The 14,272-nt window shown below is 45.9% G+C and overlaps 1 protein-coding gene across 2 annotated transcripts in view; it reads left to right on the forward strand.

Moving 5' to 3' along the window:
• Window positions 1–2,109: 2,109 nt before the first annotated feature.
• Window positions 2,110–14,272, forward strand: part of MAPRE1 (microtubule associated protein RP/EB family member 1) — a 28,160-nt gene continuing 15,997 nt past the window's right edge. Inside the window, exons 1-2 of one of the 2 annotated variants that reach the window (XM_070588013.1) lie at window positions 2,110–2,344; window positions 7,282–7,405. In XM_070588013.1, the coding sequence (XP_070444114.1) occupies window positions 7,285–7,405 (121 nt within the window). In that variant the 5' untranslated portion in view covers window positions 2,110–2,344; window positions 7,282–7,284. The remainder of the gene's footprint in view (window positions 2,345–7,281; window positions 7,406–14,272) is intronic. The other variant, XM_070588014.1, reaches the window with a different exon arrangement.

Consider the following 14,272-nt stretch of genomic DNA (forward strand, 5'->3'; position numbering starts at 1 on the left):
TTCCCTCATCTGCATGCTCCGTCCCTGTGGGGGACAGAAGAATCTATCAGCACAGAGCACTCTGTATTATAAGTTCTTTCTTTTGTAAGTGTCTGCTCCATGAGCTTGTGAGGTCCTCCAAGTGGCTGAGACCTCCCAACACCATTTTTTAGTTCCATAAATTTATCATACAATGGAAAACTCAGGCTTTAAAGTCATAGTTTTTTGATTTTGGAGAGGAGACTCAACAATTTCTGTCTGTGAAAATGAGATTACTGTACATACTAAAACAGTTCCTTAAAGGCTCATATGAAAGTCCCTGAAGCTATTTCTCCTGCTAGATGGAAATTCTTTTTTCTTTCTGCTCTCTGGCCTGTTGCAGTCAAGGCTTAATTGGACCAAGAATAGCTTGGACAGCCCCCTCCTCAGGGAGGAGAGTGGACGCTGAGCAGGTCACGTGCCCCTCTCTCATCTCTTTGGCCACTGTCTCCTGGGAGGGTAGATGAGTTTTACTTTGGAGGCCCTTACTCAGAAACCTCCTGTGATGCCCTGTGTCTGCAGAACCAGGTCCAAGCTCTAGTCGGGCTCTTGAGGCTCTTCTTGACTTGGCTTTCTCCACGGATCTCATCCCCAACACTAACGTCCTCCCCTCAATCCAAAAGGGCCTTTAGGTAATGCTGACAACAATTAATTGACATTAATTGAATGCTGACACCAATTGAAAGGGACTCAGAAATCACTAACATTTACTGAGCACATCCTATGCGCTAGGAGCAGTCTAAGAACTTCACACACATCTCATTTAATTCTAACTCTTAGCAGAGTGAAGATCTGAACCCAGACCTGCTGGCTTTGCTACTCATGAAATTTGCTTAGCTTCTTGGGAACTTAATGTTCTCCCGTATAGAATTGGGGTAACACACGTTGCCCCAAAGCACTTAAGAATATTTATCTTTACTCGATGATCCATGCTTCCTATCAATTCACTATAAGGCTAATTACTACTATTTCTCAAATCATTTGGTTACAGGGCTTTTTGCCGTTTCCTCCTGCTTGCTTTTTCCTACCCCAGCCCCTTTGCTGGGTTAACATCTCATCTTTTAGGGCAAGTATCGTCTCCGGGAAGCCTTCCCACACTGCTCAGGTGCGGTCATCACTCCTTGTGATGAACTCTGGGAGCTCTACATACCAGAGAGACAACCAGCAGTACAGGTGGTTATAAAATTCAAATGCCTCCAGACCGGCTGATAAACAGCTCCTGCCCAAACTCCCCACCCCATTCTTCCCTGAACATCTGCCCAGGCTTCAGCAGCTAACTGGGTGAGACCTGGCCCGGAAGGGGCCTCCAGGACCCCACTCCATGCAACCCAGGTGCCCTCATCCCTACCGCATACCGCTCCTGCCTAGCACAAAGTCTGGTTTGTGATTAAACAGCGATTTGTGTCATTAATTCTGTCCTCTGCCTCCCCTGTTAGAGTGAAAACTTAAAGACCTCAGAGGCTGTGTCTGGTTTTCGCTCACCATCAAAGCCCTAGGGCCTGATTGACCAGGGAAAATAAATATCTGTTGAACACATGAATAAATGATATCAAGACAAAGAAACCAGCTGGAAACGTGGAGCAGCCTCTGATGCTGGACAAGTCAATCGGCCTCTCTGAGCCTCAGTTTCCTCTTTTGTAAAGTGGGTGTAATTCATCCTTTTAGCAAGTCTCTATTAAGAACCTATGTGTCAGGCACTGGGACACAGCCGAGAACAGGACTGTGGAGATCTTTGCTTTCGTGGAATTTACGGAAAGGCAGACAATAAAGGTCTAAACAAATAGACGAGATGACTTCATAAGGAACCCAGAGGAAAATAAATAGATGATGAGATTAGAGGGTGGTCACAGAATGTGTCTCTGAGGTGACTTAAATCTTTCCTCATAGCGCCTATCAAGTATCTTTATTATCCAATAACCCATTTTTGCAGAAATTCATTGTAAAACCAATTTTTTTTTTGGCTCCTGGGGTGGAGAATGTGTAACTGGATCCCGCCTTCTAGGCGGAGTCACACACGGCCCGATGCAGGATCTCATTGGCTGCGGCGGACCACGTGGCTGTATTGCTCCGGCGGCCGGCGCCCCGCCCCTTGGGCGCCTCAGCTGTCGATCAAGGACCGGGCTCCGCCCCCGGCGCGCGGCTGAGTCCCTCTCTATAAAAGGAGCCGGCGGGCGATGACGAGCCTTTACGTCGGCGCGTAGTGGGGAGGGGGGTGGTGCGTGTGAGGTCATCGCGCGGGCGCGCGGGCGGGGTCGGACGGTTTGAACGAGACGAAGACGGAACCGGAGCCGGGCACGGGCCGTGGACGCCGTCCCACCGAGAGCCGGTGAGCTGGCTAGCGGGCACGGAGCGGCGGCCGGGGCCGGCCGGGTGGGCCTCGGGCCGCGCAGGCGCCGGCGGGCCCTGCGAGCGGGGCGCGGGCCGCTCCCCACGGCGGTGCGGTTCGGGCCGGGTGGGGGAAGGGCGGGGCCGTGACCCGGCGCGCGCGGGCTGCGCTGGGGGGCGCGCGCTCCGCTCTGTCGGGGGCGGGGCCTTGGGCCGGAAGTGGGGGCTGCCCCTCGGCGGCGTGGGGCTTCTGGGCCGCCGCTGCGGTGTAGAATCCGGACAGCGGTGGCGCGAGGTCCCGGGGTGACCGGGCCCGGGCGGAGGGGCGTGTGGTTGGAGGGGGTCCTGGGAGCTCTGGGGAGCCCTGCTGTAAGAGGCGGTGTCGCCTCATGGTTGAGAGTTCCGGTTTTGGAATCGGACCTGGGTTCGATTCCCTCCTGTGTGACTTTGGGCAGGTGCTTTAACCTCTCTGGGCCCCAGTTTCCTCGTGTGTGGAATGGGGACCATGATAATACAACGTACAGAAAGCTCTTATCGCGGTGCATGGCAAAATGTAAGCCCGCTCAGTGGACGCCTTCCTTTCTTCACCGGGTATTTGTTGAGCGCCTTCTAAGTGCTAGACACTTGTGCTGAGTGCTGGCTGGACACCCGGGAGCAGGAGGGGAAAGGCCTGCTGTCCAGGCGTCTTCATTGTGGTGGGGAGACAGGTAGGAAATAAGAATGAATACGCACGTGGACAAGACAATTTCACATAACCGCTGGGAAGAGCACGTAGCAGGGTGCTGTGAACAGTGCTTTTCCGGTCCCTGCTTTACAGCCGTCTTGTCGTACTGCAGGGCAGACTGTGGCCCCCGCCCCGATTTGGGGATGAGAATCCTGAGGCCCATTGAAGGAAGGTGCGCCGAGCCCGGCAGTCCACCTCTCTGATGGGCTGTCTCTAAGAGTAGTAATAATAACAGCAGCTATTTGCTGATTCGCCACTTGCTGTGTGCCAGGCATTGTGTTAAGTGCTTGGTGCTGCATCATGTGATTTGATATCGCTGTCTCTAAGAGAGACCATCTTCATTTTACAAAGGAGGGGCCCGAGACTCTTGAGTGGTGAAGTGATGTTCAGCAAGTGGCTGAACACACATCTCTGACTCCTGAGTGGAGGCTCTTAACTTACCTGTTATATACTCTCTGTACACCCCGCCTCCTTGAGGTCTAGAGCTGGGTAGCACCTTTCATACACACGCGCCCTCTGTTGTGGCCTTTCAGAATGCCTAGCATGGTTTCCGGCGCAGAGGGAAGCTTAGGACGTGATGTGCTGTGTGCACTGAAGTGTTTTCAGTTGGATTCTCATTTAATCTTCACCGCCCCCTTGCGCAGAAGAGAGTGCTGTTCACCTTTCACAGGTGAGCCACTTGTGATCCAGAAAGGTGTTTACTCAGGGTCACGTGGCTTTTTTTCTGGCAGTGCCTCTCTCCCCCTTTCCATAGGGCGCAGTAGGGTGCCTTGAAAGTAATAGGGTGCTCATCAGTCAGCGTTGAATCAGAAGGGGCTTGGGAGTCTGCTAGGAGAACTGCTCAAGGAGAAGAGTTACCTGGGGAGGCAAGAGGGAGCTTTTTCTAAGGCAGTTGAAACCTGGATCAAGGAGCCTTTTAAGGGCGAAGTTTGCCTGGTGATTCTGGAGCCTTCCTTTGAGGCCGGGCAATGGAATGCTTATGGAGGAAGAGTGAGCTGTGGCTGACTGTAGCTCTGAGAACTAGGCTCTCTTTTGACTGCCTGGAAGAGCTAATTAATTGAGTCATTGGATGTTTATTGAACATCCACTGGGTGCCTACCCTTATGTATTTAGTGGCTGCAGAGTTTACGGAGCACATGGGACCAGGTATTAATGTATTGCTAATGAAAGAGTTTTAAATTACATGATGATGAAAGGCCATTAACGTTTTCTGGGCTGGGGTGTGGTCAGGAGACACACGTGGCTTAACCAGCTGCTTACATTTTATGGTAGCATGACACACACAGTACCCAGTGTGTGTGTGGATGTTGCCAAAGTAGATTGTAAGTGCTCAGCCTGGGACCGTGTCTTTTGTGTGGATGTCTCTCCTTGGTACCTTATAATAGCATTTTGCACACAGTGTGCATTTCATTTATTTGTTCAGTGATTTTTAAACGGGAGGTACTTGATCTAATTTGTGATTCAGAAAATTCTTTCTGGCTGCTGTGTAAGAACAGATTGAGACAGACTAATTTGAAGGTTGTGGCAGTGGATCCTGGGAGATGATGGTGGCAGGTCTCGGGCACTGTTTCTGGCACTGGAGATAGGACGATGAATGAGACAGGCTTCCTCCCTGCCCTGGACCTTGTTTGTTTAATACTCATTATGCGTCAGATACCATGCCTAGTATTTTATGTACCTTATCTCATTTAAACCTCACCTCATCCTTTTGTGGCATTAACTCTAAGGTAACTGAGGTGTATTGAAGTTAAGTAACTTGCCCAAGGTCATACAACTAAGGAGTGACAGCATCACCTTCAAACCCAGGTCCTCCTGGCTTGAAATCCTTAGCTCTTTGCATAGAGCAAATTGTCTCCTGGCCCAAATCTGGTCCAGGAATGGTTCAGAAATGAAGACATAATGACAATCCAGTATGATAATTCCTATGGTAGAGGTTTGAATGAAGTACTGTGGGAACATAGGGATTAATTTCCCAGTGGAGTCAGGAGCTAAATTCTGTTGGCTTCTTGTCTAACGTGGTTTTATCATCTGAGTTTAAAAATGTAAGAATATTGATGGTTTGCTGTCTGAAAAAAGTTTATATAGGGACATTTTTATCTCTTTGATGCTGTCCTGCCAACCTTAAAAAAAGCATTTACTGAGCACCCACTGTGTGCAGGGCACTGTGACAAGAGCTGTGGGGGATTTGAGGGCACAGACCTGATTGATATGTCATTTCCCTCTCCAGGCCTCAGTCACCCCTGCTCATGAAAGGGATTGGATGGGTAGATCTGCATCCCTTCCAGCGCCCACATTCTGTGGCTCTGTGACCTGGAGCTTGCAGCAGCCTAGTGCAGGAGACATGGGAAGTGAGAAGACCAGCTCATACACTAGGCACTAGGTGGAGAAAATGAAGTGCAGCAAGAGAGCATGGGGTCTCATCGTGGTTCCAGATTTGCTCTGAGGTTCCCCCCGCCATTAGTAATATTGACGTCTCATGAAGTGAGGAAAATTGTGTGTCAAGGTCACTATGAAATCCAGTGTTTTGGGGCTGGTTGGGTGGCTAAGTGGTTAAGTTCGTGCGCTCCGCTGAGGCGGCCCAGGGTTTTGCTTGTTTGGATCCTGGGTGCCGACATGGCACCACTCATCAGGCCACACTGAGGCGGCGTCCCACGTAGCATAACTAGAGACTCACAACTAGAATATACAACTATGTACAAGGGGGCTTTGGGGGGAAGAAGAAGAAGAAGAAGAAGAAAAAAGAAATCCAGTGTTTTATGGTTGTGTGTCCTCTTGGTAATTGCCCAGAAATTTCGTTTAGATCTGGAGTAGCCTGCCCTTATCTTATATTGCTTGAGGCTTCCCTTCCCATAGTCTCCTTTCTACCAGAAGTCAGGGTGATCTTTATCAAACAAATGAGAGTGTGATTCTACCCCACTTAAATCCCCTCAGTGGACTCCTTAGAAGTCAGAGAATAAAATCCAGACTCTTTACCATAGCCTGCAGAGGCCTGACATGATCTGGTTTCTTCACTTCTTTTCCCTCTTCTCTTCCTGCTCTCCCCTTGCTCACTGGGCTGTTGCCACCCTTCCATCTCCATGTGGCTGCTTCCTTCTGGTTCTTAAGCTCCAACGGCAACTCGAGAGAGAGGCTTTCCCTGACCGCATTCCCACCACCCCCATTGCCTAAATGGTCGACATGAAATGACATTTGTCCTTGTATTTGGTCAGCGTCAGACTTCCACCATTAGCATGTGAAGGCCCTACGGGTAGCAGCTGGTCTCTCCTGCTTGTCTGTTTCTTGGGCCCTAGTGCAGTGCTCGGTAAACATTTGTTGACTGAGGATGACGGTGGCGTCCACATTTAATAGCATTTTAAAAGGTTAGTGTGTTTCTGTGTGTTCGTTGTTTTGAATTTGAAGGCCTGGCAGAAAGATGAGGGGCAGCATTTTCTAGGCTCAGGGAAAGAATGGTTGATGGCGCTGGGCAGGCTTGGCTGCCAATTCCCAGGGCTTCTGTGATGAGCCTCTCTTTCCTCATCTGTAAAATGAGAATGGGGTGAACCTTGCAGAGAGTTGTCAAGTTTAAATAAACGCCTGTGAAGCTTCTGGCGCTTAGTAGGGCCTCAGATGCCCTCCGGTCCCCAGGTGGCTCAGCAGAGAATTAGTACCAAAGATTCTTCATTACCAGGTCGTTTGCCACTACCTTTGTGGTACTTAGGTTATTTGAAAAGCTTATTTACTTTTTTGATTATGAAAGTCAATATAATGTTTAAAGAAAATTTGGAAAATGGTGAAAACCATAAAAAGAAATTAATAAAAGGCCACCATCTGAAGAAAACTGCTGTAAACATTTTGCTTTGTCAGTGGATAAGCTTGGGCTAATGTTTTCTAGACAGGGACGTTCTTGTTTGTGCATCAGCCTCCCTTCAGAAAGCACTTAATTATCCCTTTACTCAGTGTCTTGTTGCTTAAAACTTTACACCAGTCACATTAAAATGAGGCCTAAATTTCAGGCTGGCTGGTGTTGGGCAGTTCATTCCAAGTCATGTTTGTGTCTGGAAATCCAGGCTCATGGCTGGAATCCTAGTGTCTATGATTTGGCCTCTTGGGGAGGAAGAAGAGACTTAAAAATAGAGTGTTCCCGTAGGTCTGCTCTGGGTGACTCTCCAGGAAATGCCTGCTCTCCCTTACATGCCTACTAACTCGAGCCCTTCTCTCTTCCTCACGTGCTGTAGAAGATGGCAGTGAACGTGTACTCAACGTCAGTCACCAGTGATAACCTAAGTCGACATGACATGCTGGCCTGGATCAATGAGTCTCTGCAGTTGAATCTGACAAAGATTGAACAGTTGTGCTCAGGTAAGAGAAATTCACTAGACCAGTCTTCCAGGAGAGCCTGCAGCTCCTTCAGTAATGTGCAGGCCTGTATCTGACTGTGGAAGCCACAGGTTCAGGTTCTGTCTTAGGGCTGCCCCAGTTCTTCCTCTCATCCCTGCCCTGGTTCCACGTCTTTTTTTTTTTTCTTGAGATTAGCCCTGGGCTAACATCTGCCACCAATCCTCCTCTTTTTGCTGAGGAAGACTGGCCCTGAGCTAACATCCGTGCCCATCTTCCTCTATATGTGGGACACCTGCCACAGCATGGCTTGACAAGTGGTGCGTAGGTCTGCGCCTGGGATCTGAACCAATGAACCACGGGCCGCCGAAGTGGAATGTGTGAACTTAACCACTGCACCACCGGGCTGGCCCCCCTGGTTCCACTTCTGAAAGGAACTGCACTTAACTGCTTCTGGCCTGTGTAGCCACCATTTCCTGCCGTAGAGATTGTTATTTTGAGGCCTACAGCTTAGCCCCAAATTCTCTGTCTGCATTCTTGTGCATCCAGCTTTGAAATGTTTTATTTGAGGACAGTAATTGTAATTGTTGTAGTTCATATTAGTTTATCAGTGGCATTTCTTATTCTCAAGTAGCACAAGACTAAAGTCAGGCAGATGCTGTTTCAGCCACTGTTTTATCGAATTACTCTTTAATAAGAATTTGGCACAGAGTTAATGATTTAAAACCAGAACAAAACATGTTCTGTTTCTGTATATAATAATTATATAACATTTAGAAGACTAGAAAGAAGAAAACGGAAAATTCTGGTAGTGGCATTATTCAGAGAAAGCCACCATTTGGATGTTTTCTTTCAGTTTTCTGTGCACTTAAATAGTTGTATGTATTCCAGCTTTTTTCACTTAATGTTAGATTGTGGATCTTCTCTGCTGTCATTCAGTATCTTGAAAGTGTTTATTTTTAATGGCTGTGTGCTATTTCTTTCTGGATATGCTGGAGTTGTTTAAAAATCTTCCCAGTTTTTGGATTTAGATTGTTTGTAATTTTTCCATTGTGAATAATGGGTAGGTTGAGTATCTATTAATGTAAATCTTATCTCAGTTTATTTACTCAGTGATTCCTAGAAATGGAATTGCTAGATCAAAGAGTATAAACTTTAGACTCTTGGTAATTATTTTTCATGAAGGTGTTACCAGTTTCTACTTCCTTTAAAGACTTCCTGTCACACCTTTTGAGAGTTCTGCTGACTGCCCCTGACTGTCCTGACAGATAGGTGAGGTGAAGAATATTCCAGAAGGATGAGATGTGTATTCTGCTGCTCCTGAAGTTCTTATCTTGTGTGTAGGTTAGAGAATTAGAACCCTCAGCCTCTCCCAGTGTGACAAGAACAGTAATCCTTTCATTGAAGCCTCTGTGCCAGGGGTCATGTAAATGCCTTTCAGGTATCTCTTCGTTTCCTTCTCTCTGTACCTCCAAGAGGTAGGGATGTTTATTAACCCCGTCTTACAGGTGGGGAAATGGGCTGAGAGAAATTGAGAAACAAGTCCAGGGTCACACAACCCAGAACAGAATTGAGACTTGAACCTTCGTCATGCCAAGAGCCCCTGCTCTTCAACCTCTGTATCCTACTCACTCTCCAGACTTTTCCTTTACTGACTGGTGCCATTTGAACTGATTTAAAATGATTGCTCTCATTTGTATGATTTTTTTTTTTATGAATTCAGCTTTTGAACTTCCTTATTTTATAGCTGGGTCCTAGTCTGGGTCTGAGTTTCGTTTGCTTGTCCTGTTGTTTCCCTTGGGAGGGTTAATCTCAGTTGTGCGGGTGGTCACAGGGAGGCTCCGCATGATGCTGTACAGTGAAATGGTGGTGCCCAAGAGCCAGGCTTATTAAACGTTAGTTACTCTGTTAGTTGTGGGCATAGGTTGTTAGCTTTAGATCTGTACTGCCTTCCCCCGTTTTCGATTAGTTTCCTCAGTTTCATCTCCACATCCCCATTTGTTTGAGGCTTTTAAAGCACTTGTTTGCCCCGTGATTGGTGACTAATGTGGGGGTGAAGTCATCCTAGTTTTCATTGGAGCCAGCTTTTTTACCAGCAATTTCTAAAATTTACCTCTTTCTAGAAATACGCTCCAAAGTATATTCCACTTAGTTAATTGGAAAATGAGATCTCTTTTCATGTGTAGATAAAGTTGTACATGTGCTGATCTGGCTCCAGGGTTCTCTCATTCAGACAGGGAGCTGTCATGGATAGTCAGGACTGGCCATGAAGAGGCTTCAGTCTGCTCTGAGCCCTGTGACTTTGGATGAGTCCCTTAATGTTCTAGTTCCTTGTCTGTAAACGGGGTAGTAGACCTGGCCCCATGTTGGGCTGTGGTGAGACTCACCTGTGAAAATAGCTCTTGGACATTGATTCTGGGCCAGACCGTGGAGGTGAGTGTAGCTCTCTTGAGGTGGGGCACATCCTTGTTTTACAGAGGAGGAGACTGCCGATGGGGCACAGCTTATGCCTTACAAAGGTTGGTTTTGAACCCGGATCTTTTTGACCACCCAGCCCATACTTTTTCTGCTGTGTACATGTTAAACCTTTTTAAAAGAAGCATTTGGAAGAGAGTTAAACAAATGTAAATTATATAATTGATAATAATGTCTCTATAAAGATCTGTGAAGAATTTCAGCATGGCCTGCCATTTTTCTTATCCTAGATAAAGTGCTTTTCCCCAGAAAGTAGCAAGTGCAGGACACTTAACTGATACGTAAACAAACTTTCATTCATTGTTAGCTAGTTGTTTTTTTGAAAGCTGTGTAGGACTTCTCTCGTGTTTGTAGATGGTTGCATTGTGTTTCACATTGGTGTTTAGAAAACCAGGTCCTGGCCTCCACTATGAAACCAGACAGGATGAGCCGCACACTGTGTCCCTGAAGAAGGGCTGCCTCCAGGGGATTGGAGTCATAGAGAAAGTGAGGCTCCTCAGCTCTTTGCTAAGTCTACTGAGGCCCAGGGAGAATCCCAGCAGCCTTGAACACTGGTGCCTTTCCCTCCTGATGCCTCTGATGAGCAGAGGATCAAGCAGACCAGAATTGTCTACCAAACCCAACCTTTGAAAGGTGGGAATAGGCCTCTCCCTCGAGAGGGCAAAGCTGTGGGGCCCTGCACTGTTAATGTGTTGGCTGCCTGTGAAATGGCTGAGTTTTGTCAGCCTTGCGGGCTCCCCGCCCCCCAACAGTGAAACAAGCCTCTGCTTGGCTTTTGTAGTGGGATAAGGTTGGATAGCTTTCAGTGACAGAGTTGGCAGGTTGTTTCACGATTCATTATATTCTGTAGTCTCCCTGTTTTAGGGAGCTAGTTATCAAGTGTTTTGGAAAGATAGTCATCAAGAAAAAATCCCTGATCACAAAGAATGATTTTAATGAGGGCTTGCTGTGTCAAAAAAGGGAGGCTGGTTGCTTTTTGTCAACCATTCCTGTGTTCCCTCAGTTCCATTCCATATGCAGGCTTCTCTTCACTTTTCCAAGGGCCCAGCATTGTGCTTTGAACATGTAGAGTGACTCTCCCTCAGTGTTCTCAGCTCCCCCTTCTCTTCTCTCCAACCTGGCCTCCTTTATAATTCCTGTGCTGTACGGAATGGGAGAGGTGTCCTGATGTGCCCTGGCAGATGCTAGGTTTCCTTTTTCCTCAGCTTATTGTGGGGCCCTGCTAGCTCTTGAGTGTCTGTAAAACAGCTTGTCAGTTTTGGTCGTGTGTTGCTCTGAGGGCATGTGCCCGTGCCCCTAACCAGACCTCCCCCACTTTTTCTCCTTAAGTTGGCTCCCTTTTGCAGACACTCCATTTTGGGCCATGATTCTACCATTCTTCCAGTGTCGCAGGCCTGAGAGCATCTTTTGAAGCTAATTCTCAAAGTTCTGTATGTCTCTGAAGGGTCTTTTGGATCTGGCCCTTTTTCAGTTTACTGCTAACTGGACACTGGGTCCCCCTCCTCTGTTCCTCTTGTTGGGCCACGTTAGTCTGCAGCCTTTGTAAGAAACCATTTTTATTATGTCACTCCTCTGCTTAAGGAAGTAGCTCTTTAACCTTTTTTGCCTAAATTATCAAGCACCTCCTTGATTTTTCTTTGCCTTAATTAAAGCAAAACAAAAGACAAGAAACCAGTTTTCTTCTGCTTATAAGTAAATAAGTCTTCGTTATAGAAATGTATTAAGAAGAAAACCACAATCTGCTGTAATGTCCCAAGTTAATGGTAGTCATTGTTATCTTTTAGCTGTGTGTGTATCTATATATATATATATTTATTTATTTATTTTTTTTAAGATTTTATTTTTTTCCTTTTTCTCCCCAAAGCCCCCCGGTACATAGTTGTATATTCTTCGTTGTGGGTCCTTCTAGTTGTGGCATGTGGGACGCTGCCTCAGCGTGGTTTGATGAGCAGTGCCATGTCCGCGCCCAGGATTCAAACCAACGAAACACTGGGCCACCTGCAGCGGAGCGCACGAACTTAACCATTCGGCCACGGGGCCAGCCCCTATATATGTATTTTTTAACTTACAGCTTTATTTATTGAACACTTACCATAGGCCAGACACTTTCCAAAGTGCTTTACATATATAACCTGGAAGGTAAGGACTAGCGTCCCCATTTTATAGGTAGAGAAACTGAGGCATAGAGAGGTTAAGCAGCTTGCCTGAGGTTACTCATTTTAGCTGTACTTTCAATATTTTCCTATAATTTTTAAATATAGTTGACATACTGTATATGGTTTTTATTTTTTGAGTGACTGAAAGTGTCAAAATGGCTTAAAATTCAACAGGAACAAGAAGATAAATGAAAAGTGAGAAGTCTCCCTCTTAACCCTGTCTACCAGCCACCCAGTTCCCTGCCCCAGAAGTAAACGTGTCATCACCTTCAGAGAGCCTTCAGAGAGAATGTGTATGAACGAGCAAAAAACATCCATCTAGCCATATTTTATGTGTGTGTGTATTCTCTTTTTTCCCTTTTTACGCTAATGGTAGCATGTTTAATCACACTGTATATTCTGGAGAGTGTTCCATATCTGTGTATCATATGCCACTTTCTTGTATGGCGGTGTAATTTCCGCAGTCAGTCCCTATTAATGAACATTTGGTTGGTTTCAGTCTCTTGCTATTACAGACTGTTGCAATAAGTAACAAATATAAGCACACATATGTTGTACGGTTCTGTTTCCTGCTTTTAAAATTAAAGTAGGATTATTTTTCCCATGTTAAAATATCTTGAGGCTGATTTTTAATGTCTGCCTTAATGATTCCTCACAGCCCTCTATTTCCAAAGTTCATTCATCCTTTAGGATGACACAAGCCTCACTCACTCCCTGAAGCCTGAACACTCTCAGATTTAATAGTCAGAGTGTGTTTCCTGTGTGTTTGTGTTAAAACATCGAGAGTTCTCACTCTGGGGTTTTCCGGTTAGGGGAGCATCTGTTGGATCTGGGCAGAATGTTGGCTGCCGCTTTCATCTAATTCTCCCAGGGACCCTTGACTCGAAAGGCTTGAGAGCCAGCACGCCTGAGATATTGCAAGCTTTTGGAGCGGGGACAGCATTATGCTCTTGTTTTGTGTTCTCTGCTTGCAGCGCAGATCCTGGTAGGGTGGGGCTGTGGCAGTCAGTGATGCAGTGGCACAGCTGGTCCTGCCCTAAGTCTGTCTGCGTCCTGAAGCTGCAGGTCGTTGGGACAGCGGCCGTCTAAGAGGGCTCCTCTTCTAGCCTTGCTTCTGTTGTCAGCCTTTGTCATTAAGGCAGAGACTGGAAGGAAGGCCCCTTGTTAACCTGTTTTGTACCCAGCCGAGACATTTATGGGCCAGGAATTTTCAGCCTTTTTGGAAAAAGCAGTTGATAAACTTTTTTCTTTTAAGCACTTACCTTCTTTTTTTGTGTTCTGATTATAAAAGTAATATTCACTGTAGTACATAATAAAATATTTAAAAAATAGAATGCGTTCAGTACCACCCTCCAAAGATGGCCACTATTCAGGCATTTTTTTTTTTTTTAAAGATTGGTGCCTGAGCGAACAACTGTGACCAATCTTCTTCTTCTTCTTTTTTTTTTTTTTTTTGCTTTTTCTCCTCAAATCCCCCCAGTGCATAGTTGTATATTTTAGTTGTGGGTCCTTCTAGTTTTGGCATTATTCAGGCATTTTGATTTACAGAACAGTAATTTCATATGGTTTAACCTAATACGTTGTGTTTTCTTCTAGTTTTTTTCTATGCATATGTATTAAGATGGGTATTTTTACGTATATGAAGACATAGATATGTTTTGTATCTTTTTCTTTTGATATTACATCTTGAGCTTTTCCCCCAAAAATGAAAAAGAATATATTTTGAGTGCTGGTGTAATATTCTCTCAGGCAGATGGTGTGCTAAAATTTATGTAATTTATTGCTTCTACTGTTGGACATACAGGTTGCTTCCATTTTTTACTTCTGTGAATAGTTATGGTAACCAGTTTCTTGTGTAAATCTTTGCCCTATTTTTTAAAATTGCTTCCTTAGGCTAGACCTCCAGCGTTTGTTAGCCATTTGCATGTCTCTTGTGAATTGTCCAACTGCGTTGTCCATTTTTAGTGGGGTCTTACTGTTTTTCTTTATGTATAAACTCTCTGTTTGAGCTTCTCTCTCAGTCAGCGTGGCAGCATGCTGTATCTCTTTTTTTCCCTGAGCCAGGAAATGCTTCTTTATTCAACTGAAGGGGTTCTAAGGGAGTGGATAATGGTATTGTTGAAAAGAGCAGCAGATGGGATTCAGGAGACCTGGGGTCTGATCCTAAGATTGGTCTCTGGCCTCTGTGGTCTTAGGACATAGTTTTTGGTTCTCAGTTTTTAAATTTATAATGGCTCTAAGGATTCTTCCAGCTCTAAAA

This window comes from Equus przewalskii, chromosome 21, assembly GCF_037783145.1.
Source record: "Equus przewalskii isolate Varuska chromosome 21, EquPr2, whole genome shotgun sequence".
Lineage (NCBI taxonomy): Eukaryota > Metazoa > Chordata > Mammalia > Perissodactyla > Equidae > Equus > Equus przewalskii.